Genomic DNA, 26,668 nt, shown 5'->3' on the forward strand with positions numbered 1-26,668 from the left:
AAAGAAGTTAAATAGACATTTTTCAAAGGAGGAAATCCCAATGGCCAACAGACACATGCAAAAGTGTTCAGGATCACTAGCCATCAGGGAAATGCAAATAAAAATCACAATGAGGTTTCACCTCACCCAGGTTAGAATGGCTTTCATACGGAAATTAATAAACAAGAAATGCTTGCAAGGATGTGGGGGAAAAAGAAACCTAATCCATTGTTGGTGGGAATGTAATCTTCTAAAGCTGCTCTGAAAGACAGTATGAAGACACCTCAGAGGTCTGAATATAGACTTACCTTATGACCCAGCCATCCCACTCCTGGAAATCTACCCAAAGGAAATGAAATCAATATATGAAAGAGTTATCTTTACCTCCATGTTTATTGCAGCTCAATTCAAAATAGAAAAGACATAGAATCAACCTAAATGCCTCTGAACTGAAGACTGGATAAAGAAGTTATGGGAGGCCGGTGCCACAGCTCAATAGGCTAATCCTCTGTCTGCGGTGCCGGCACACTGGGTTCTAGTCCCAATCGGGGCGCTGGATTTTGTCCCGGTTGCCCCTCTTTCAGGCCAGCTCTCTGCTGTGGCCCAGGAAGGCAGTGAAGGATGGCCCAAGTCCTTGGGCCCTGCACCCCATGGGAGACCAGGATAAGCACCTGGCTCCTGCCTTCAGATCAGCGCAGTGTGCCAGCCGCAGCGCACCAGCCATGGTGGGTATTGGAGGGTGAACCAATGCCAAAGGAAGACCTTTCTCTCTTTGTCTCTCTCTCACTGTCCACTCTGCCTGTCAAAAAAAAAAAAGAATTTATGGGATATGTACACCATGGAATAATACTACACAGCAGGAAAAAAGAAGTTCCATCACTTACAACAAAATGGAAGAACCTGGAAAGCATCATACTTAGTGAAACAAGCCAGTCCCAAAGGGACAAATTCTATATGTTCTCCCTGACCTGTGATAACTAACAGAGCACCTTAAAGGCAACATGTAGAAATGAAATGGACACTTTAAGAAGCAATGATTTGGAACAGCCTTTCTCTCAACTGTTGAGGAACAGCTTCTTATTCTATATTTTTGTTTATCTTTTCCTTTCTTTTATTTATAATATTTTCCTTTTTCTTTTTTGTATGATTCACTGAATGCTATACTTAACATAGAGTTAATCATATATGTATAAAGTTAAGTTTAAACAGATCTTAATAAAGAATAAAGTGAGAATAAGAAAAGGAGGCGGAAGGGGGTGGGAGTGTGGGTGTGAAGGCGGGAACAGTGGGAATTATCAAGATCCTAAAGTTGTAATTGTGAAATGTATGAAGTTTGCAACTGCAAAGCAGTATAATCCTACATACATTCCTATGGACTTACTTCTAAGGGTACAGCTTAACAACTAACCATAAGACCCCAAAATGCCTTAAACTGGCTGATTTTATTTTTATTTTTATTTATTTTTTTTGACAGGCAGAGTGGACAGTGAGAGAGAGAGACAGAGAGAAAGGTCTTCCTTTTGCCGTTGGTTCACCCTCCAATGGCCGCCGCGGTAGGCGCACTGCGGCCGGCGCACCGCGCTGATCCGATGGCAGGAGCCAGGTGCTTTTCCTGGTCTCCCATGGGGTGCAGGGCCCAAGCACTTGAGCCATCCTCCACTGCACTCCCTGGCCACAGCAGAGAGCTGGCCTGGAAGAGGGGCAACCGGGACAGGATCGGTGCCCTGACCGGGACTAGAACCTGGTGTGCCGGCGCCGCAAGGCGGAGGATTAGCCTATTGAGCCACGGCGCCGGCCTTAAACTGGCTGATAAAAAGAGCAGCTTAAGTGTTATAAAGATCGAATGGATAGGAAAAGTGGTAAAGTGACCATATAGATAGGATCAAATGTTAAAGTGATCACATAAATAGGACTAAATGCTTAGAAACAATAATAGAATTAAAAAGGATTGAAGGCTCCAACATGGGAAACAGTTCATATAGCAGACTCAAAGAATGACAGTAGTTTTAACTTAAAGCACTCCAACTTCAGAATCAGCCATAAAGGTATTCCAGTCTGGCTGGAAAGCCCAGGGGGAGCATTTCAGTCATGGAAAGCCAATATGCTCTGGAAAAGAAAAGGTCCTACACAAAGGACCCCTGTGTGTGAGACCCCAGTGGAAAGAAATGGCCACCAAAGAAAGATGTACTTTTCTCTGAAGGTGAGGAGAGAACTTTCACATTGATTATGCCCTTGTCCAGCCAGTGGATCCAAAAGGCATCCTTAGCTGAGGCAGCTCATGTTATGAGGCAGCTTAGGTGATCACAGATGTCATACATAAGAGTGTTATTTGTTAAATAAACAACAAATTCACTATGCACTAACTTCCTATGCAGGACCTACCTATGTCCCCAAAGAGTTGTATCATGAGACTTAATAGTAAAACTTGTTCTCAAGAATCACTTCCATTAAGTGTATCAAATGGAGGATAATACTATGTCTCATAAGTTAAAGTTATGTCTAAGAGCTCACAAGAGAAGTACCCTCCTTGGATTCTTTATAAAGATAATTAAGTTTCTTTTTTTTAAATATTCATTTATTTACTTGAAAGTCAGAGTTACACACAGAGAGAAGGAGAGGTCTTCCATCTGTTGTTTTTCTTCCCAGTTGGCCACATTGGCTAGAGCTGTGCTTGATCTGAATCCAGGATCCAGGAGCTTCCTCCAGGACCCCATGCAGGAGCAGAGGACCAAGGACTTAGGCCATTTTTTACTGATTTCCCAAGCCATATGAGAGCTGGATCAGAAGTGCAGTAGCCAGGATATGAACTGGCACCCATATGGGATGTCAGCACTATAGGCAGCGATTTGACCCACTATGCCACTGTGCCAGCCCCAAGACAATCAAGTTTCTAAAAGTAAAGAAGGAGTAGGAAGGAAGGGAAAAGAGGAAGGGAAAAAAAGCAAAATCACCTTTGAAAACCAGTACCATAGAACAACTCTTGTCTAGATTGTTGAGGAATATTTCTCTTTCATTCTTCTCTCTCTCTCCTTCTTTCTTTCTTTCTTTCTTTCTTTCTTTCTTTCTTTCTTTCTTCTATCTTTCTTTGTTTCTTCTCTTTTTTTCTTTCTTTTTCTTTCTTCTTTCTTCTTTCTTTATTCCTTTTTCTTCATTAGACTAAATCAAAGAGTGAGGAGCAAGGGAGGAGTGGATAGAAAGGCGGATACAGTGAGAAAAATTACTATGTTCCTAAATGTTGTATTTGTGAGATACATACAGATAAAAAGGGATGAAATTACATTCAGTACCAAAAAATACACATGAAGCTATTTGTACTCTACATTAACTACAATAAATCAGAGAAAGCATGTGATATGTATCTTTTTGGGTCTGGTCATTACATAATGACATTTTTTGTATCTTTTAACAGTTTTTCTTTGTTTTAAGTCTATTTTGTCCACTATTAAGAAAGCTACTCCTGCTTATTTTTGATTTCCATTTGCATGGAATATATTTTTGCATCCATTCATTTTTAGTCAGTGTGTCCCTTTATTGGTCAGATGTATTTCTTGTAGGCATCAAATAGATGGGTCTTGTTTTTTTAATGCATTCAGGCAGTCTGTATGTTTTAATTGGAGAATTTAGCCCATTTGCATTCAAGGTTATTATTGATAAGTAATGAGTCAACCCTGTCATTTTTCCATAAATTATCCTTTTGTTTGTTGTAGATTTACCTTGAACTATTCTTTAAGGACTTGCACTATCTGTCTTCAATCTCTTCTAGCCTAAAGGCTAGAATTATTCTGATATTCTGTTATTCTGATAGGAGATCCTTTAAAGATATTCTGGCTTTTCTTTCTTGTGCATTTCAGGATATTTTCTTTATGCTTTAATTTTGATAGTTTGAATACAATGTGTAGTGGTAACAATATTCTCTGATCAGGCCTATTTGGGTTCAGTGTTCTTCCTGTACGTGGATACTCATATCCTTCTCCAAATTAGGGAAATTTTCTTCATTATTTCACTGAATATTATTATTATTTCATTCCTTCAGGGACACTTAATACACCTATATTTGCTCATTTGACAATATTGCTTATATCCTGAACACTGTTTTTGATTTTTCTGATCTTCTTCTTTTTTGTCTGACTGAGATATTTCCAAAGATTTATCTTCTAGCTTGGATATAGTTTCCTCTGCCTTACCCAGTCTATTTTAAGGCTTTCTAAATTATTTTTTATTTGATATATTGAAGTCTTCATTTCTAATATTTCAGTTTTATTTTTCTTTAATATTGCTATCTCCTGACAGAATTTGTAATACATGGCATGTATGAATTTCTTTAACTCATGTAGTTGCTGCTCTGTGTTTTTAAGTAATCTTACATTTGTTCTTTTGAATTTCATTTCTGGCATTTTGTTGAGCTCCTTGTCTTCAGTGTCTAATATTAAGGTATTATTGTGTTCCTTTGGGGGAGTTGTATTGTCTTCCTTGTTCATGGTTCTCATATTTGTACATTCATTTCTACATTTCTAGAAAAGCACTTGTGGATATCTCTTCTGAAGGCTCTTTTTCTTGGCAATATCCCTCTGTGCCTTAGTAGAGTGCCTGTGTTTTGCAGTGGATATCCAGAAGTGTCTCATGGGTGGGTCCAGGGGACTCTTGCCAAGATTTGTGGGTGGGGCAAGAATCCAAACACTCAAGCTGGGCGTGGTGGATATCCTCCATACACAGTAGGAGGAGGGAATGGTCATAATGGTTGGTGTGTTTATAGCTTCAGCCTTTGTCTGAGCCTTGGGTGAGCACATAGTGCCTGTGCACCCCACCCACTCAGGTGAAAGAATCTCACAAAGGGTGTCTGTCCTCCATAGTATGAGTTCTGACCCCTCTGCAAGTCCCTTCTCCAGCATTCAGGGAGTTCTGAGCTTCTGGAGATGGACCAGGTGACTGCCCAAAGACCTAAACAAACCCCATGCTTTTCCTGGCCTATGTAGACATCACAGTCATTGGATTCCCACAGTCATAGGATGTCAGGCTCTCCCAATCATAGGGTACAGGCATCTGCTTTCTGCCTTATCAGCCTCCCTATCTGCCTGTCCCTAGACCCAGCTGCCTGCCTAATAGAGGACTATTGGTGGTACACCTCAGCAAGCTGAGTCCGTTGCTTTAGACGTGGGAGAGGAGGGAAGCAACATTACCTCACTCTCCTTAGTTAAGTGGTCATCCTGGCCCCATGAACCCTCCAGGTATGACCTGCTAGCTGCTGCATTTGTATCCTGCCTTTACTGGCCCATGGTGTCTCTCTTTTTTGTACATTTTCCACTGAAACATTCTCACCAACTGTCCTTTGGGAATGCAGTCCCTCCCCTGCTTTTCTGGTATCTTCCTTTGGTCAAAATCGGCATGTCCAATTCCTATTCAGCCATTTTGGATCTCTCATTTTACAGTATCCATTTTCCTCTTACAAATTGTTCATAAAATTACTGAAAATTATCAAATAAAATGTGAATGTTTCATTAGATCTGGAGAGTATGCATTATTTACTCTTCTGCTGTCTAGAAAAGATTGTGTAGAGCTGATATTATTTTATCCTTGAAAATATTTTACAGAATTCATATGTAGCTAGAGTTTAAATATTTATATTACCAAAAATATTGGCCTGATATTTTTAAAAAGAACATTCTATTACCATTTTAATATCTGTAGAATCTTTAGTGCTACCACCTGTCTCATCCATAATATCAATAATATTGTCTTTTTTTTTTCTTGATCAAAATGGCTGGAAGAATATCAATTTTATTGATCACAGAATGAGCATTTGGTTTCATTGTCCTTTTCCTTGTTTTAGTTTTAATGTGAGAGATAGAGAGAACTTTCATTTTCTAGTTTACTTTACCCAGAACTCATTCCAGGTCTCCCACCTGAGCCATTAACTGCTCCCTCCCAAGATCCAAATTATTAGCAAGAAGCTGGCCAGAGCCCAGTATGAGTCCCAATATGGGATGTCAGCATTCTAATCAATAGTTTAAACATTAGGTCAGATGTCCATCTTCATTGTTATTTGTTGAACTGTTTGATTTTCGCTTTAGTTCTTTCATTTTTTTCTGCTTATTTTTTGCCTTATTTGATTCCTTTCTGATTAGAAGATCAATTTGTTCTTCCCCTTCTAATTTCTTATTTAAGGACTTTAAACAATAAATTTTAGGTGTTTCTTTTTTCTTATGTAAGCAGTTCATGTTATTATTTGTTACTAAAATATTGCTCTGTCTGAATCACACAATTTTGGATATGTTTTGTGTTTCAGTTTTATCCAATTCAAAATATTTTTCTAATGTCTGATTTTTTTCAATGAAGGCTTATTTACTTTACAAATATTTCCTAGTTTAGACATTTGGAAGTAGTTGGGAATTTTTTTCACATATTTCCTTTTTTAAAAAATGTTATATTTACTTATTTGAGAGGTACAGTTAAAGACAGTGGGACAGACAGATAGAAAAGTCTTCAACACACTGGTTCACTCTGGAGATGATCACAATAGCTGGAGCTGGGCCAATCTGAAGCCAGGAGCCAGGAGTTTCTTCTGAATTTCCAAAGTGAGTGCAGAGGCTCAAGCAATTGGGCCATATTCTACTGCTTTCCCAGGCCATACCAGAGAGCTGGACTGGAAGAGGAATAGCTGGGTCTAGAACCGGTGCCCATATGGGATGCTGGCTTAGCAGGCAGTGGCTTAGCCTCCTGCTCCACAGCGCTGGATCCTGCACATTTCTTTTATATATATACATATATATATATATATATGTATGTATATACATGTATATATATATATATTTATTTATTTATTTATTTGAAAGACAAAATTACAGAGAGGCAGGGGCAGAGAGAAATGTCTTCCACCCACTGGTTCACTTCCCATATGGCCACAATGGCAGGAGCTACAACGATCTGAAGCCAGGAGCTAGGAGCTTCTTCCAGGTTTCCCACGTGGGTGCAAGGCCCCAAGGACTTGGGCCATCTTCCACTGCTTTCCCAGTGCAGAGAGCTGGATTGGAAGTGAAGCAGCCCAGACTCTAACAAGAGCCCATATGGGATACCAGCAGTGCAGGCAGCAGTTTACCCATTACACCACAGTGCCCCCCCCAACATTTCTGATGCACATATTTTGATATCAGTGAACATAGTTTGTACAAATGTTCCTCTAAATTTGCTAATAATTGGCTTATGACACAAAACATGATTTTGTTTGGTTGTTTTTTGCACCTTAAAAGAATGTGTACTTGGTTATTGCTTAGTGAAATGTTTCATAAATGCTAATTTTGTTAATGTATTTGATAGTATTATCAGTATTTTCTATATCTACTAATTTTATATCTCCTGTTCAATCAATCATTGCAAGATGAATATTGAAACCCCTAAGTATAATTGTGTGTGTGTGTGTGTATATATATATATATATATATATATATATATATACATCCTTTCACTTAAATCAGGTTTTACTTCAGTGTATTTTGAAAATTTTTATGGTACCTGCACATTTAGGATTGTTATAATCCCTTTAATAGATTGATACCTTTGTCAATTATTAAAAGTTTACTTTGGATGATATCAATTTATCTGTTTCAGTTTGCTTCTAATTAATGTTTCATACTTTATATCTTTTTTCTTGCCTTCTATTACTAACACATCTGTGTCTGTACCTTTAAGTGAGTTTTCTATAGACACCTGTTTCAGTTATCTATTGCTGCCTCAGAAACTATGAAATTTAGTGTCTTCAAACATCTATTACCTGACATTTTCTGTGGGTCATCAAATAGAAAAGAGTTTGGCTGGATGGTTGTTTTTCATTCTTGTAATTTTTCTACTGCTATGTCTTACCAGTTCTATTTTCCATTGCTATTTCTTATCTGTACTTATATATATACTAGGAAGTGTATTTGCATTTCAGGTGTTATATATTTCATTTCAAAAATTCTACTTTCATCTTTTTAATATATTTTATTTCTCTTATCATTTTCATATTTCCCTCTGTCTTGAGCCTTTGGGTCATAATAACAAGCATTATTATATTACTATCATCTCTGCAATTTTATTTTTCCCTATTGGTATATTTTATCCTATAGGTTAAATGATCATATAATCTTTTACATACTGATAATTTTTAGTGAATGTTTTGAATTTTATGTTCCTAATTGTGGTTATTGTCATGCACCCTTATATTTTTCATAATGTTTATTTATTTGTTTTAAAGGCAGAGTTACAGAGAGAGAAGGAGAGACAGAAAGACAGAAAGGGAGAGAGATCTTCCAGCCACTGGTTAATTCTGCAAATGGTCATAACATCCAGGGCTGCACCAAGCAGAAGCCAGGTTTCAGGAGCTTCATCTGAGTGTCCCACATGGGTGCAGGGGTTTAATTATTGGGGCCAACTGCTGATTTCCCAGGCATGTTATCAGGCAGCTGAACTGGAAGTGAAGCAGCCAGGATACACGTTGGCACCCATGTGGTATGCTGGCATCGCAGACAACTGCTTAACCCTCTGAGCTACAACACCAACCGGTCATGTGCCTTTAGAGATTGCTGGAATTTATGGTGGCATGGACTTAAGTCATGATGCTATTAATACATGCTTTTAAGCTTTTGTTATGACATGGTTAAGGCAGCTATTTTAGCCTTAGTACTAAAGTGCTATGTGTCTGTGGATTCTTCTTAATGTCTCATTTACTGCCCAAGCTTATCCAACTGGCTAACAGACATATAAATGTGACAGACACATAAATAATCTCCAAATCCGTGTAATCTTTAAAAACTGCTTAGCCTGCTGCTTTTTTGAATTTTCTTTCTCCAGCCACATGGGGTTTCACGACAAATGTTAATATCAGTATTAAGTTCAGATTTAGAAGACTCCTTCTGCAGAATTCCAAATCTATATTCTGTTTAACCTTCTCCTCTGAAATATTTTGCCTCTTTCATTCTAGGTAATTCAGTGCTTAACTCTGCTGAACTCAGCAAGATCTCTACATTCTATTTGTATTCACACTCCCGTCTGAAAACTGTCCATTGGCAACAAACTGCAATATCAGGGGACTGTCCCTTTTGCTTTTGTTTCTCTCAAGGGTACTCCACTGAGCTGCCTGATGTCCAATATCTGAAAATACCCAACATTAACTGTGGATGATTTAAGTACAATCCCTCCCAGAAATGCAGGAAACTTTAGTACTTTCTGTTGCAAATTTATAGGGTCAGAAGAAAGGACTCTGATCACCTCCAGTTGTGGCAAATGGGATTTTTTACATTTTATTTCTTTTTTTAAAAAAATCATCATTTAAGCTTGAATTCATTGATATACAATATTTTACTATCAACCAAATTACTTTTAAAAATCACCTATTTTTCCCAATAGAAACCTCTTCAAGTGGTATTCTGTGTCCTTAATATGCATCCTATCCATCTTGAGATCTTCTCTTCCTATTTTTAATGGTGCAACAAAAGACAGCATCATCTTCCTCCTACCTAAAATTGGTTATTTGTTTTCCTCCTCATAGTAACTCTGACTCTCAGTCTGGTTTTGTTTGGTGTAGACTTTCTTTTTTCTGAAAAGAAAAAATGTTTTGGAATTTCCTGGGCCCTTATCCAGGAGGTGATTCTAAGTTTGGCATAAGGGAGTGGTTTAGGTGGCTTTATTAACTTCATTAATTTTTTTCTACAGTGATACAGTCAATGTAGTATCTGTAATAATTGACCTGTATTTTAGTCTGTCTTCTGACCTGCTGTTTGCTTTGCTTTGGGCTCCTGGGTCCATTCTGCTTGTTGTGGGTATTTAAGTTCTCCCTTATGTGCAAGTTGAAGTTTGTGCCATTTTCTTCCTCACAGTGATACTCGAGGTGTACAGAAGGAAGGGTGGATTTGTGCTCTGTATTACTCTGACTGCATTTTAGAAGGTTATACTTTGGAAGATTGGGATTTTAGCATTTAGGTGGCTACAATTATTCTCTAAGCATTCGCATTCTTTGGCAACTTTTTGGAATAATAGCCTGGGGTTTTATTATTATTGTTTCATTCTATTTTACATTATTGCAGACAGAATTGTAATATTGCCCCCAAACCATTACTTTGTTCACTTTGCATATGCTTTGAAATATCGTATATCGGCAAACTCCTGGTATTATACTTTTATGTCTATATATATGTCCTTCTTTATACATATATTTACAAATCCTACAAATGAATAAGAAAAATCAAAATACCTCTTGATAAAAATATGGCCATAGGAAATAGTAATATTTATTTCTTTTTCAAATTTCTTCCATTCTTCTGGATGTTAAGGTTTTCTCCTTAATTCTTGACATTCTTTACCATAATTTATATGAATCCATGAATTCTTTCTTCTATGAATTCACTGAAGAGGTACTATTTGTTATCTAGCGCATAGGCATATTTCTAAGGTTTAATGTACAAACCTTTTACACTTGTGAAGTCCTTTCTGCACATAAATACTTCATCCTAAAGATGGATACAGGCAGACCTATTACACAATTCCAAATAGCTCTATTTCCAGATTATAACTGTATTGCTTTTAGACAAAATATGATTCTGGTCATCTGTTGATCATTCTGTATACATTTGTACTTTTGAAGACAGTAGTCAGAAGTTAGAATGACTATTATAAAAAATAAAATAAAATAACAATGGTTGGTGAGTATATAGAGAAAGGAGACCTTATGCACTGTTGGTAGAAATACAAATTAGTAGGGTCTTATGGAGAACAGAATGGAAGCCCCTCCAAAATGTAAACAGGGGCATGCATCTGGCACAGCAGTTATGATGTTGCCTGAGAGAGCCACCTTACATATTAAGAGTGCCTAGATCTGTGTCCTGGTTTTGCTTCTGAGTCAGCTCTGCTAATCTGTATCCCTGGAGGCAGCAGTTTATGGCCCAAGTACTTGGTTTAGTGCTGGTATGTTAGAGACCTGGATTGAGTTCTACCTCCTGGCTTTGGGCTGGCACATGTGTTTTGGGAGTGAACCAGAACATGGGAGATCCCTGCCTGTCTCTTTTCTCTTTGTGTCTGCCTTTCAAATAAATAAATTAGTAAGCAAAAAAAAAAATTTTTAATTAAAAACTGATCCACCATTTGACCCCACCATCACATTTCTGGGTATATATCCAAAGCATTCAAATCAGCATATGAAAGAGATCCTTGTATTTCCATATTCATTGTAGAACTGTTAACAATAATGAAGATATATGAATAACTTTGGAATCCATCAACAGATGAATGCCTAAAGAAAATATATACAAAATAGAATATTACTCACCTGTAAGCAAGGTGAAATGCTGACACGTGCTGACAGGTAGATGGAACTGGAGATCACTATGTTAAGGGAAATAAGACAAAGAAAGAAATTCAAATGCTGTATGTTCTCCCTCATATGTGGAAGTTAGAAAAATAGGTAATCACAAGCATGAGTATGCTGGGAATGGTGGGAGGGAGGCAAGATAGAGATTGGATAATGGGTACCAAAACAGTTACATGGAAATGGCAAGTCCTATTGTTTCACATAACAGTGGGGTGACTACAGTTCACAATAAGGTATTATGTACTGTGTAAGGAACTGGAGGAGAGGAGCTGGTAGGATCCTAATAGAAAGAAAGGATAAGGGCATGGAAAGCCTGGTTGCCCAGCTTCATCAATTTTTAGTTTGTAAATGTGTTAAAATATTCCACTATACCTCATAAAGCTGTACATTAATCACAACAGTAAAAAACATAATTATTAAAAACAACAGTAGTTGGTAATGTAAATTGATCTTAATAGGAAGATGCCACATAGTATAGAAAAGTGAAGTGGAAAAAAAATTTGGGTTTTCCACTAATCTTACACCCATTTTGCCTTTTCTCCGTACATGAAATAATCCAAACAGCCAAAGTGCTGCTTACTAGATCCAACAAAATAACATGGTTTTGCTGTATGAGGATCCACAATGATTTAACAATGATTTTTCTTCAAATCTATGCTTGATAATGTCTCCAAAACTTTAACTTCTTTTGTTAAATTCTCTTTCCTCCTCCCAGATTCCCAATCAAAAGCTGTTATGCTACACACTCTTAGATTAATATTAGGTGCACACTTCTAGTTTCTTCCATGTTCATTACATTTTAACATGGGAGGTGGGTGTTATGTTAATGTTGGATCCCATTTATAACAATTGACATGTTTTTCTCTGTGTTCTTGTTCTCCCTCTCTCAAAGGCCTTCTTTTTTGTCCATTTTTCTTTTATTTGATTCAGTCACCAATTTTTCAAATTATTTTAAAATATATTTTATATTTAATTGATATATGGTAGATACATGTTTTTAGCTCCTATATTTAAGTGAGAACATAGAGTACTTATCATTCTGTGCCTGACATTTCATTTATGATGAAGTCCTATTTATTTTTCTTATATTATTATTATTATAAAAATTTTTTCAATAACTCTGAGGCATGCTTTTCATTTTGATGTAGGCTGTATCACTATAAACCACAACATTTACCACATGTTAAATATATAATATACACATGACATAAAATATATACTGCATATAATCATGTATGTGAACCTTATATGTGATTTTGGAAAACAATTTTATTCTCAACTTTGAAGAGTGTCATTGTTTTTATAAAGGCCTGGCTTTTGATATATATATCAATATATATCTATATCTATCTATCTGTCTATCTATATATTTGTATCTAAAATTAATTGTTAGTAAACTGTTAGTAATTATTTGCCTCTTTTAAACAGGAGAGGATGTTTAAATTTCATCAAATGAAGCAGATTTTTCAAATACTGGATAAAATGCGATACCTGAGAAAACGTTCTGTGGTGTCATTCTTGGGAGTTCTTGTCATTTTCCTTCTATTTATGAACTTGTACATTGAGGATAGCTATGTTCTGGTAAGTTCTGAAGACTGATTATTTTTATGTGAAGTAAAGTCTAAGTCTAACTAGAATTATTACTATTTGTAACTTAATTTCAACCCAAGACCGTTGATGTAGGCTCAGTTTGAAAAAAAGTTATTATTATAAGTATTTATTTCTATTATTTTTATTAAAAATATTATATTTTAATTTTTAATTAGTAGGTAAAATTCACTTCCTCCCTGCTTCACTTCTCCCTCCTACCCTCCTTCTCCCTTTCTTTCTTTTTCTTTTAGTTTTGGGATAACATATTAAAATTACATTACAATAAAGAGCCTTAATACTTCACCGAAAGAGAAGTTTAACAAGTATAAAGCAAAAAGACTCTAGTTTAGTGGGAATATAGACAATGGCTATAAATGATAATCAAATGGAAAAATGAACATTTCACCCACATACAGTAAATATTAATTATGCATAATTAAAACTATCATAGTATAGCATTTGTAATCATTAGTTTTATAAATTTATACATTTCCACCATTACACTTTTTTTACTCATGTTCTAATATTTTCTTTAATGCTATGTATATTAGAATTCAAGTAAGTTAGATATTACAAGTAAGTTAGATATCATCACTGTAATTATGTAAAATCATTAAGATTTGAAATATTTGGAATATACAAGTTTTGCCTACAAAGTATTACCTATTATTTTCTATACTATTGTTGAAATTTTCAAATATTTATTGATAACAATGATATTTCTGCTATGTTGTTTAAACAAATTTTGTTAAGTTATGTAATCACTTTTATTAAGATTTTGAATTGTCCTCAGTGACTACCATCTTATATGTTTATATTCACTCACAAGATATCAAAGATATAGATTTCAATGTAGAAACTATTCTGTAGTCAAAAAGAGCTATTAAAAATAATGGATAATGACATGAGTGGATTTTAAGTGAAATATCAAAATATTCAGAAGGACTTATTCTCAATTATAAAGAATCAATTTCTTAGTTTCTATTCTTTTTTATTTGTTGTATCATGTCATTTCATGTCTTAGAAGAGTAAAATAGAAGATATTGTTTATTTACATTCTCTACCTGGTTTGAGCCCAAGATAATCTTTCCTAATCATGATGTTATTACTACCATTTGAATACATCATAAAATCAAAACCTTTAGTATCACAAAGACCAAAAAACCTCCCACTTGCAAGCACACTTATTTTCTCTAGTACTGTCTTACCAAAGTGAGTCTGATAATAATAACAATGAGCATTTCCAAATAAAATGTTTTATTTTACTAATTAAACATGATTGTTTTATTACCTTCTATTTGCCAGGTCCTGGTTTTGTGGACCTTTCATTCTGTCATCCATAATGGATTTACAATGGCTGAAAACAACACAGACTGACAGAATTTGACTAAGCATGGCTTAAGTAACATGCATTTGCATTTTGGAAACATGCATTTTGGAAAATTTTTAATGTGACTCTTAACTTTATGAGATATAAGGGCATTGGAATAAGGCCCATGTGATATATCAATGCTGTGTTGATCAGATTGGCGATTATATATCCAGTTTTAGATTAAATAAAATCTTGTATAACAAATACATGTTATTGGTTAGATGCTGTTGAATTCAATGATTTGTTGCCTTAATGATGCAGTCAACAGTTTCTTCCAACCCAAAAGACCATTTTATCCAACAAATACCCTTATGCCTTTTTTATTATACTGTCTCTTTAAATTCACTTTAAAATGTGTAACAAAATAAAACCAGCATTGCCTGCTCTGTTAATGTTCATACAGTCATATCCAAATGTTAGTCCTAGCCACCTAATACACTTAATATAAAAAAATATAATTTTTTGGAGTAGCTTTTCTAAAGTGCACTCAAAGAAATTTCTATCTTAGGAATCTGTTTAGTAAAATTTGCAAATCAGTCAAGGTGCAAAAAGGTATTGCTTCTTAACTTTAAAAAGTGACTACTTTTAGTTACTTTTATTAAGGTAGAAAAATGAGTTAAAATGATTATTACATACCATCAAATCTCCCTTTCATAAATTCAATGGGAATATTTTTCTAATTTAAATTTATATTATTTGCTAGATAATTTCTAACTAAATTGAATTTTGAGCTGAATTTTATCTTAAAACTTAATCTAGCCGGCGCCGTGGCTCAATAGGCTAATCCTCCGCCTTACGGCGCCAGCACACCAGGTTCTAGTCCGGGTCGGGGCACCGGATTCTGTCCCGGTTGCCCCTCTTCCAGGCCAGCTCTCTGCTGTGGCCCGGAAGTGCAGTGGAGGATGGCCCAAGTGTTTGGGCCCTGCATCCCATGGGAGACCAGGATAAGCACCTGGCTCCTGGCTTCGGATCAACGCGGTGTGCCGGCCACAGCGCACCAGCCGTGGCAGCCTTTGGAGGGTGAACCAACGGCAAAGGAAGACCTTTCTCTCTGTCTCTCTCTCTCACTGTCCACTCTGCCTGCCAAAATAATAATAATAATAATAATAATAATCATCTATGTGTGAAGATTTGCAACATTATTTCCATCATTAATATTAAATGTTAGAAAAATTTTTTGTCTAGAATATATAATACTTTTGGAAAACTGGCCTCCTCCTAGAATATAATGCAGTTTACTTTATACACATTTCCCTCCTAAATCATTTATCTGCCTTTATTTTATTTTCATTGCTTTCCCAATGTGATTTTCATCTTCTCTTCATAATGCCACAATGTATATCATTATCTAAGCAAGAAATGAATTGGTCTTTTATTTTTCCATCTTCCTTATTTTACTAGGAAATAATACTTATAATTCAGATAAATGAGACGAACAGTTAGAAGTAGTAATGTCTCTGGAGTTACTTGGCATATTCTGTTCTGTTCATTTTGCTAGTAAATCCATCTGTGGGCCAAAATCCTAGGCATATCAACAGTTTAGCATATTTGCTTATGTATTGAAAACATATGTGCCTTTCAGTGTTAAAGGAAGCCAAGCTCAGTGTGAGAGACAAATACCATTACAAGGCAAACTAAGTAGAAGAGACGCTGCATGCCCAATCAACTTAGCTCTCGGCTGTAAGCATCTTCAAAGTAGCCACTAGGGTATATATTTAGTCAGTAGCTAGTCCATTGAATTGCATTCCCATCCAGAAAATGATTGTCATAAAACTTTGTCTTATTACTGAGAAATACACATCAGCGAAGTAGCTACAGAAAGAATGTATCCAGGGAGAATCTGGCTGTTCACTTCGATGCTTCTGGAAAGCAGCCAGCAAGGCTGACTCAGGTGAAAGTTGTATTATTTATTCATGCTCAAAGTGTAAAGAAACTTGTTCTTGAGAATTTTATAAAGTGTTTTCATACAAGATCCATTTTATTTTATATTCTGTTATAGCCCTCAATCAGGATGAATGTACTCCCTCTTATCACAAAAAGTCTAGAGTTTTACATGTTCCAGATAGAATTCTTAAAGAGATACTCAACATCTTGCACTTCTGTAGAGTGTATCATCACACAGAAACAGAACAGTAAAATGAATACAGTATAGTGACTACTAGGATTTTTTTTAAAGATTTATTTCTTTATTTGATAGGGTTAGACAGAGAGAAGAGAGGGGGGGGAGAGAGAGAGAGAGAGAGAGAGAGAGAGAGAGAGAAAGTCTTCCATCTGTTGGTTCACTCCCCAGACGGCCGCAATGGCTGGAGCTGCACCAATCCAAAGCCAGGAGCCAGGAGCCTCTTCCAGGTCTCCCATGTGGGTGCAGGGGTCCAAGCACTTGGGCCATCCTCCCCTGACTTTCTAGGCCATAGCAGAGAGCTGGATTGGAAGTGGAGCAGCCCGGGTCTCAAACCGGCGCCCATATGGGATGCGGGCACTGCAGGCGGTGGCTTTACACGGTATGCCACAGTGCCAGCCTGACTACTAGGATTTTTAAAGATACCTCATCTTATCCTTATTGGTTGTATACACCGTTACAGTATTATTACAGTGAGTGATGCTAAACTGAATCCCCAGTAATTTTGCAGCATGCCTAAATTTATTTATTTTAAAACTTCAATGATGTATAGATTTTTCTGGCAGAAATGAGTGAAAATATTTATGTGTAAAGAATTTAAAATAATCAGAACTCAGTGATATTTAAAAGAAATTTAACATCTAAGGTTGAATTTCAGGTATATTGAAAGTTTATATCTTTTACAGAGGGAAAATACATTATAAACCTTACAAGAAGCAAAAATATTTTTACCTATGCAATTAGCAAAACATTAGAAAATATGGAAGTACACTAATAAAAAATTAATATAGTTTCACAAACATAATTGGATATGCAGAAAAGATATTCAAAATGAATCTTAATTTAATAAGGATGATGTTCAAGTTCTTATAAATTTCTAGTCATACTATATGTTTTTCAATTTTTATTCTTAGAAAATTCAAGTATGGCCATAGATTTTTGCAAGGCCCATTTAATCAAGATAAGCATTGTGGTGCAATGGGTTAAGCCAGACCCTTGTGACCCAGGCATCCTATATCAAGGTGCCCTGTTTGAGTCTCAGCTGCTCTGCAGCCTGTCCAGCTTCATGCTAATTCAGCTGAGAAGGCAGTGGATGATAGCCCATGTGTCTGAGTCCATGTCACTCATCTGGGAGACTCAGATGAAATTCCTGCCTCCTGGCTTTGGTCTGACCCAGTCTTATCTGTTGGAGCCATTAAAATGGGAGTGAATCAGAAATAGAAGAATGAATAATAGAATAGAATAGCATAAAATATTATAAATATTATATTATAAATAATAAAAGAATAGAAGACTATTTGTATGTATACCTCAAATAAATAAGTCTGTCTAAAAATTTGATTTGATCATCTATCCAATTTAAGTTTTACCCATCCAGGGAAAACTTGTGCTTGTGTCTTACGTAATCTTTATTTATTTTTTAAAGATTTTATTTATTTATTTGAAAGTCAGAGAGTTATACAGAGAGAAGAGAGGCAGAGAGAGAAAGAGGTCTTCCATCCGATAGTTCACTCCCCAATTGGCCACAACGGCCAGAGCTGCACCGATCCGAAGCCAGGAGCCAGGAGCTTCTTCCGGGTCTCCCACATAAGTGAAGAGACCCAAGGACTTAGACCATCTTCTACTGTTTTCCCAGGCCATAGCAGAGAGCTGGATCGGAAGTGGAGCACCCGGGACTAGAACCGGTACCCATATGGGATGCCGGCACTTCAGGCCAGGATGTTAACCCACTGTGCCACGGGGCTGGCCCCTTATGTAATCTTTAATAACAGTGATTTTTAAAAAAAATTTTTTGACAGGCAGAGTTAGAGAAAGAGAGAGCGAGACAGAGAAAAAGGTCTTCCTTCCATTGGTTCACCCCCAAATGGCCGCCACTGCCAGCATGCTGCACCGATCAGAAGCCAGGAGCCAGGTGCTTCCTCCTGGTCTCCCATGCGGGTGCTGGGCCCAAGGACTTGGGCCATCCTCCACTGGCTTCCTGGGCCACAGCAGAGAGCCAGACCGTAAGAGGAGCAACCAGGACAGTACCAGTGCCCCAACTGGGACTAGAACCTGGGGTGCCGACGCCGCAGGCGGAGGATTAGCCTAGTGAGCCGCGGCGTCGGCCCAACAACAGTGATTTAAATAAAGTTTTATGGTCCTCAGCCAAATGATATCAGGATCAAAGTTATTTCATTCATTTACCTTCTTTATTGTATTAATTATTTACGCATACCTGGTCTGACACTCTGAGTAGTAGAAATAGATCCCCATGGCACTACATACCAGAATGTCCTGAAAAACAATTTCTTTCTAATTATGCTGCCCAAAATATATTGCATCAATAATAATAAGCTATTTTCACAAGCCACAGAAGTTATCATTTTGCTAATATTGTATAGCCAATAAAGATTTGATCAGATGGTGATTAGATAATCATAGTCTCTGTGCGTGTGTGTTGTTCTGCCTTTCTAATAAATATAAATGATTTAGCAAGGGAAGAAAGAAAGAAAGAAAGAAAAAGAAAGAAAGAAAGAAAGAAAGAAAGCAAGCTTAAGGAGTAGGCATTGTGATGTAATGGATTAAGTCACCACTTGGGACACTTCATCACATACCAGAGTCCTGCTTCCACTTCTGATCATTCTTCCTGCTAATGAACACCCTGGGACTCAGCAGATGATGGTTCAGGTACTTGGTTCTCTGCCATCAGCATGGAAGACTTGGATGGAAATCCAGGCTCTTGATTTCATTCTGGCTCAGCCAGAGTTGTGACTGTTACTTGGAGAGCAAACCAGTCAATGGAAAATTAGTATTCCTCCCAAATAAAAATACATCCATCCATCCATACATACATAATCAAAATCCACATTTGAACTTATATGAAATTTGGGAGAAATAAGGAAGCAATGAATTGTTAACAGGATATATTTAACCCAAATCTAAATATATTTTCTTAAATATAAACCTTATTGAAGATTTAATGACATGAAAACTTTCCTACCATGTAGGTAAAAGAGACCTTACTTATAAAAGGACCAGAGCTCATCTCTGATATAATAATATGCGAACACACACATGTACCCACCCACACAAGCAAGCATATTATTATCACAAAACTTAATGCAAGGTCTGAACACATTCTCCTGACTTGGAGCAAATACATCCTAAGTAAGGTTACTTGAGGACGTTTGGAACAAAAATACAAGAGCTTTCAGTTACAGTGGCTATGTAAGTGACTTACCAAAACTTTATTAATAAATTATCCAAAATCCAACTATTGTGTCTACTGCTACATCTTCCTACTTATGATGTGTGACATATATTTGGCAATGCTTGAGGAAGAATAAATATACTCAAAGGACTCTATAATGTGAGGAATTTTGTAAGAACTACCCTCAAATGAAACTGTAAAATAGACTACTATCAAATTTTAGGATCTGTTGGTTATTATAAATATTTAAATTTTAACATGAAAGTTGTGGGAATATCCAGGGAAGAATGAGTCCGGGTAAGAAATCAAATGAGTGAGGGTGATCTACAGTTTATGGTGCCTGTAATTGAGATTTACACAAACCTCCACATTTTGTATCATAATCATATATTCATTGTCTCAGGGGAAACATTATTTAATTCATGGCTACCTATTTTTACTTTCTATTTTCTCTCTTTCTTAACATTTAGGAAGGAGACAAACAACTTATAAGGGAAACATCCACACACCAACTGAATTCTGAACGCTATGTTCATACTTTCAAGGATTTATCCAATTTCTCAGGAACCATAAATGTTACCTACCGTTACCTCGCTGCCACACCCTTACAGAGAAAGCGTAAGTATCCTTACACTTCTAAGTTATAAATGTATACAAAATTTTGTTTTAAAATAATACTGACTTGTTTCATTGGTATAGAAATAATGATGATAGGAGACTTACTAATGTATTTCTTGGGAAGGACTTGAGTGCTTCTTCACAAATTGCAATTACTCATGGACTTAATGTCACTCATAACAAAAAATTGAATAAAAGGCCCAATTGTATTGTGAACTTTTTTAACAGTTTGCTATAGGACTGTATAGAGAGAGTAGACAAAATAATTTACTTTAAATTTTAAAAGTTTACTTTAAAAATACTTTAATTTTTCTTAAATCATTATGTTTTCAACCTCTGGTGATTTGGCTTTTATGAGTTGCCACTAGTTTTGAATTAATGAAGGTTAGTGTATTAGTTTATGCAACAAATTACCACATACTAAGCGGCCTGAAAAAAATCATCAATCTATTCTCTCATACCTCTGGAGGCTAGAAGTTGAAATCCAGTACCAGCAAGGCCATGCTCCCTTTGTGAGTTCTGAGGGCAAAACTGTCCTTGCCTCTTTCATCCTGTGGTGGCTCCTTGCTTCCGTGGCTTGTGGCAGCATAACTCCAATGTCTGCATCCATCATCCATGACAGCCTTCTTTTGCTTCTCTCTTCTCATAAGGGCACCAGTTATAGGATTTTTGTACCCACTCCTAAATCTAGGATTTTTCATCCCAGAATCTTTAGTGACTTACATCTGCAGTGGATATTTCCCAATTAGGTCACATTCACAAGTTCCAGGTAGAAGTGACTACTTGGAAGAAAGTTCAGGCTACTACAGATTAGAAAAACAATATTTAGAATACTGAAGTTACAATGCTAGCATTTCATGGATTTCAAGATAATACAGTTCATGAAAAGAACCATTATCTAATGAATGTACCACTAAGAAAGTATAATATTACAAATTTTAATCACAAGACACCATCAATTGTAATATGCAGTCTGATTTTAATGTTTCAGTGTAAAAAACATGAATCTTACTAGTTTGTGCAAGAGACTGTATTTCACTATATTCTATTAACTTAATAGATTATGTGGAAATTAAAAAAAAACGTTGTCTTTGAAGAAGTTTTATACAAGTGAGTTTGTAATCATCAGGTTGAAGAAATTGGTAATTTAGATTTCTTTTAGATAGCTTTTCTTTTCATTTCATCCTTTCGAGTCTCTAGTGTTCTTAGAATTCCTTCTAATTGCCTAAGACTGCCACTGTTGTTTCAACTCCATCTGTTGTACCACATTGTTTAAACATTACTAATTTCCCTTTTCCGTGCTAGTTTTACTAATGTTTATTGGCACACATATGAACTGCCTTATACTATCGGAGCAATATAAGGCAAAAGGGAAGGGGCTGGCATTGTGGCTCAGTGAGTTAAGCCTCTATTCATGACACAGAGTATTGGTAGCATCCGAGCTGCTCTCCTTCAGTTCCACTTTCCCACTAATATGCATGTGATGGCCACAGAAAATGGTCCTGGGCAAGTGTCATGGCATTGCAGGACAAGCTTCTGCCTGCAAAGCTGGCATCCAATAGGGGTGCCAGTTCAAATCTTGGATACTCCCGTTCTGATACAGTTCTCTGCTAATGTGCCTAAGAAAGCAACTGAAGAGGGCCCAAGTGCTTGGATCTCTGCACCCTCAAGCACCCATGTAGGAGACCAGGAGGAAGAGCCATTCTCTCTCTCTCTCTCTCTCTCTCTCTCTCTCTCTCCCTCTCCCTCTCCCTCTCCCTCTCCCTCTCCCTCTCCCTTTCTCTCTGTAACTCTGCCTTTCAAGTAAATAAATATTTTAAAAACAAAAGAAAAGAAAATGAGCTAAGTACTTGTGGCCCAGCCATCATGTGTGAGACCAAGAAGGAATTCCTGGCTTCTGGTATTGAGTTGGCCCAAATCTGGTTATTGGCATTACAGGAGTGAATTAAAGATGAATGATATCCCTCCCTTCCTCTCTTTCTCTCTTTCTTTGTCTCTCTGACCTTCAAATAAGTAAATAAATCCTTAAGAAAATGCTGAGATTGGGGCTGGCATTGTGGCCTAGCAGGTAGCGTGCAAATCTGGCATCTCATATGGGCACTGGTTTGTTTCTCAGCTGCTCTAATCCAACCCAGTTTCCTGCTAATAGCCTGGGAAAAGCAGAAGGAGATGACCCAAGTGTTTGGGTCCTTGCTACCCATGTGGGAGACCCAAATGAAGCTACTGGCTCCTAGCTTTGGGCAGACCCAGCATTGGCTTCTGAGGTCATTCGGAGAGTGAACCAGCGATGGAAGATTTTTCTCTTTCTTTCTCTGTAACTTTGACTTTCAAATAAATAAATCTTAAAAAAAAACAGAAAACAAAAAACTACTGAGGGTAAAAGCAAGTACTTCTTAATCTTGGCACACCTACCACTTACTAAGTGTGACACTTGTACAAGTTACCTCATCACACTTGACTGAGCTTCCTTAACTCTAAAGCAGAATGATGCTCATTGAAAATCTATCCCAAAAGACTGTTAGGAACATTTTACACACACACACGCACGTGTACATAACAGATAAAATGTATAGACTTTGCCTCTTATGTAGAAATTGTTTTATTAAATGGTGACTGTTCTGAACGTTAATGAACTTGATGGGGGCCAGTGTTGTGGTGTAGCAGGTAAAATCTCCACTTGTGAGGCCAGCACTAGTTCATTTCCCAGGGGCTCCAATTCCAGTCTAGCTCCCTGCTAATGGCCTGGGGAAAGCAGCAAAAGATGTCACAAGTAGTTGGGCCCTTGCCATCCGTGTGGTCCTGGCTTTGGCCTAGCCCATCCCTAGCTGTTAAGCCATTTGGGGAGTTAACCAAAAGATGGAAGATCCCTCCCTCTCTCTCTATAACTCTGACTATCAAACAAATAAATAAATATTTAACAAAAGAAAGAAATTTGATGGCTTAAAGCTCGCTGGTACCATATAACGCTTTTGTATTTTAACAGAAGTCAGAGTTGTAAACCCAGGTATTTAAACAAAATATATAAATCTCAAACTTTTTGCAGGCCAAAAGAAATATTATTCTTGGGGAAAATTTTCAATATCATACAAATTACACCATGTGTGTATCTACTAAATTGATGATGTTGTGCATATAACATTTACCACTTTTCAAATGGCAGTTCAGAAATTAAATCTACTTCGAGCCATGTGGGAATAAGAACTTTAAATTATGAAAATACTTGTATTTCAAAAGAAAGACACCTATAATTTTCACAGGCAAACTGTCTTTCCTTAGTGTTTTATTTTATTTCCTTAGATTATTCAGTTTTTACTTTTAGAGTTTGACTGAATAAAACTTTCTTCAAAGTTACCATAAGATGTGTTTCACAATAAAGAAAACAATAATATTCATGTCCTGGAACAATGTACCATATGTTTAAACAATGATAAAAGTTTCCCAAACATATATTGGGATATTATTTGTTTCTTAAGTAATAGACTAGGTAAATCTCAAAATGAAATAGTGAAATTCAAATATAAATTCTTCTAGTACAAGATAATGACAATAATCAAATAAAAATGAAAATACAAGACCTACATCCTATGAAAAATTTAAAGATTATTTAGAAGATTTATCCTTATGTTTCCCTTTCATTGTTTGAGAATAGTTTGTCATTCTTAACTGTGAGTTCATTCCCCCTTTTGTAAATGGTTTTAGCTATGTTATCTAAGCATCAATCTCTCTTTTCTAATGGACATTTATGAGAACTCTAATTTGAAGATACCTTAAATGGATTTAGGGTCCAGACATCATTATATCTAAGATGTAATTGATTTTCCCAAAAATATCAATTACATATAATATCAATTATGCATAAAGTACTATAACCATTACATATTAAGCTTAGTACTTTAATTGTAAAATGTTCTAGACATAGTAATTCACTAAATTTACTTAATATAGCAGTGGGTCTAAGGGAAAGGACTCTCCCTTTAATTTTTTTTATTATTACTTGGTTCACATTTAATTTGTCTTCCTTCTTTATTCTTTTGCTCAGGATATCTTACAATTGGACTTTCATCAGTGAAACGAAAAAAAGGGAACTATTTACTTGAGACAATCAGGTCAATTTTTGAACAATCCAGCTATGAAGAGCTGAAGGAAATTTCAGTGGTGGTTCATCTAGCAGATTTTAATTCATCCTGGCGTGATGGCATGGTCCAGGATATTACACAGAAATTTGCCCACCATATTATTGCAGGAAGATTAATGGTTATACATGCTCCAGAGGAATATTACCCAATCCTGGATGGTCTGAAAAGAAATTACAATGATCCAGTAGATAGAGTCAAATTTCGTTCTAAGCAGAATGTGGATTATGCTTTTCTGCTTAATTTTTGTGCCAATACTTCAGACTACTACGTAATGCTTGAAGATGATGTTCGATGTTCAAAAAATTTTTTAACTGCCATCAAGAAAGTCATTACATCTCTAGAAGGAACTTACTGGGTAACTCTTGAGTTCTCTAAGCTTGGATACATAGGTAAACTCTATCATTCTCATGATCTCCCACGATTGGCACATTTTTTATTAATGTTTTATCAAGAAATGCCTTGTGATTGGCTATTGTCTCATTTCCGGGGTCTGTTGGCTCAGAAAAATGTGATCCGTTTTAAACCATCTCTCTTTCAGCACATGGGCTATTATTCATCATACAAAGGGACTGAAAACAAGCTGAAGGATGATGATTTTGAAGAGGAATTTTTTGACATCCCAGATAATCCTCCTGCCAGTCTATACACCAACATGAATGTGTTTGAAAATTACGAAGCAAGCAAGGCATACAGTAGTGTTGATGAGTACTTTTGGGGGAAACCACCTTCAACAGGAGATATCTTCCTGATTGTATTTAAAACTCCAATTGTAATAAAAAAAATTAAAGTGAATACTGGGACAGAAGATCGACAAAATGACATTTTGCATCATGGAGCCCTAGATGTTGGGGAAAATGTTTATATTACTAAACAAACAAGACAATGTGGTACTTACTTAAGACTAGGAGAATTCAAAAATGGAAACTTTGAAATGTCAGATGTGAATCAGAAAATTCCATTTGATATAGTTTGTATGAGGATACGTGTTACTAAAACACAAAAGGAATGGCTGATTATTAGGAGTATTAGTATTTGGACTTATTAGTCAATTAAATCAATATGATCAGTTATTGAAGCTCATCTTCCTGTTTCCCTTTCTGCTAAATTCCTTTTTTGCTACTTTTGTCTTTTGGAGGGAAAGCAATGGATAATACAGTTTTAAAGAAAAGTTCATCCTCTTAGCAGTTTTTATTTACACATTGTCAACATAATTTTACTCTAGTACACAATTGTATTTATTTTAACCCTTGATGTTGAATACCAGCCTATGGTTAATGCTATTTTCACTGATATATTTCTTAATGAATTTAGTTTCAAATATCCACTTACTGTCAAAAGAATGATGTGAAAGATTTCAAGTGAGAATATTTAGTTTGTTGGATGATGATTCTTGAAAAAGAGTTGCCAACTGTACACACTTTCTCAAGAACTGGTAACTATGTCATCAGAGAGCCTTTATTAAGCATCTGTGTGAATATGCAATGGATTATAATTATAATCTGGTCTAATTTATTGTAAACAGGTTTTAATTAATTTCTGTATACCTGCAATGAATACCTCCTCAAAGAAGTGGTGTCTTCACAACAGATTTTTTTTGTGTGTGTGTAGGTAGGGTTATGGAGAAAGAAAACGAAAGACTTAAAAAAAAAATCTCACCCTGATTCTTGATATGAAAGGAAATTTTGCTCATTGTTTAAAAATATTTGATTGAATAATTATTGTTAATAAATTTTCTGTGGGAAGCAGTCTTTTTCTAGTTTCCCTTTTGCAAAAAAAAAAAATAGCTAAACTCACTATTTTCAGATTATGTTGGTTAACTGCACTTAACAAAAAGATACTGGAAAAGGCCTATAGTTAGTTCATTCTTACATTTTCACTATATGCAGAAAATTTTGATGATTTTATATATTTTGTATTAAAATGCATATGATTGACATTAGTGTAATTTATCATATACTTTTTTGTAATTTAAATGGATACCTTATAAAAAAGTAAAAACCATAGAAATTAGTTGACTTTTATAAACTCAAAGAGTTTTTTATTAGCAAAGCCAAAATGACAGATTTTATGTTCTGATAACCAAAAAATATTCTTTCCATCATGTAGAGATTACTCCTCATATAATTTATGCTTATTGTTGTCCATTTGCTATGTTGAGTTTTAATTACACTATCTACAAATAGTTGGTATAATTCTTCTATAAATCATATTATCATGCTACAGATTAATCCTAAAGTGTCCTAAATGTTGCCTTTGTTTTATATGCACATAAATATTAAGACAACTCAACTTTTATTACTAGGACTGGCCAGTTGCTTCTCAACCAGTT

At 36.0% G+C, this 26,668-nt stretch overlaps 1 protein-coding gene across 1 annotated transcript in view; it reads left to right on the top strand.

The window, feature by feature from the left end:
- The window catches only part of MGAT4C (MGAT4 family member C), a 685,880-nt gene extending 660,496 nt beyond the window's left edge, over nt 1-25,384 (top strand). The window contains exons 3-5 of the mRNA XM_062202448.1: nt 12,743-12,895; nt 20,056-20,203; nt 24,243-25,384. Coding sequence (XP_062058432.1) covers nt 12,749-12,895; nt 20,056-20,203; nt 24,243-25,384 — 1,437 coding nt within the window. The 5' untranslated portion in view covers nt 12,743-12,748. The remainder of the gene's footprint in view (nt 1-12,742; nt 12,896-20,055; nt 20,204-24,242) is intronic.
- The last annotated feature ends 1,284 nt before the right edge of the window (nt 25,385-26,668 follow it).

This window comes from Lepus europaeus, chromosome 10 (assembly GCF_033115175.1).
Source record: "Lepus europaeus isolate LE1 chromosome 10, mLepTim1.pri, whole genome shotgun sequence".
Classification (NCBI taxonomy): Eukaryota; Metazoa; Chordata; class Mammalia; order Lagomorpha; family Leporidae; genus Lepus; species Lepus europaeus.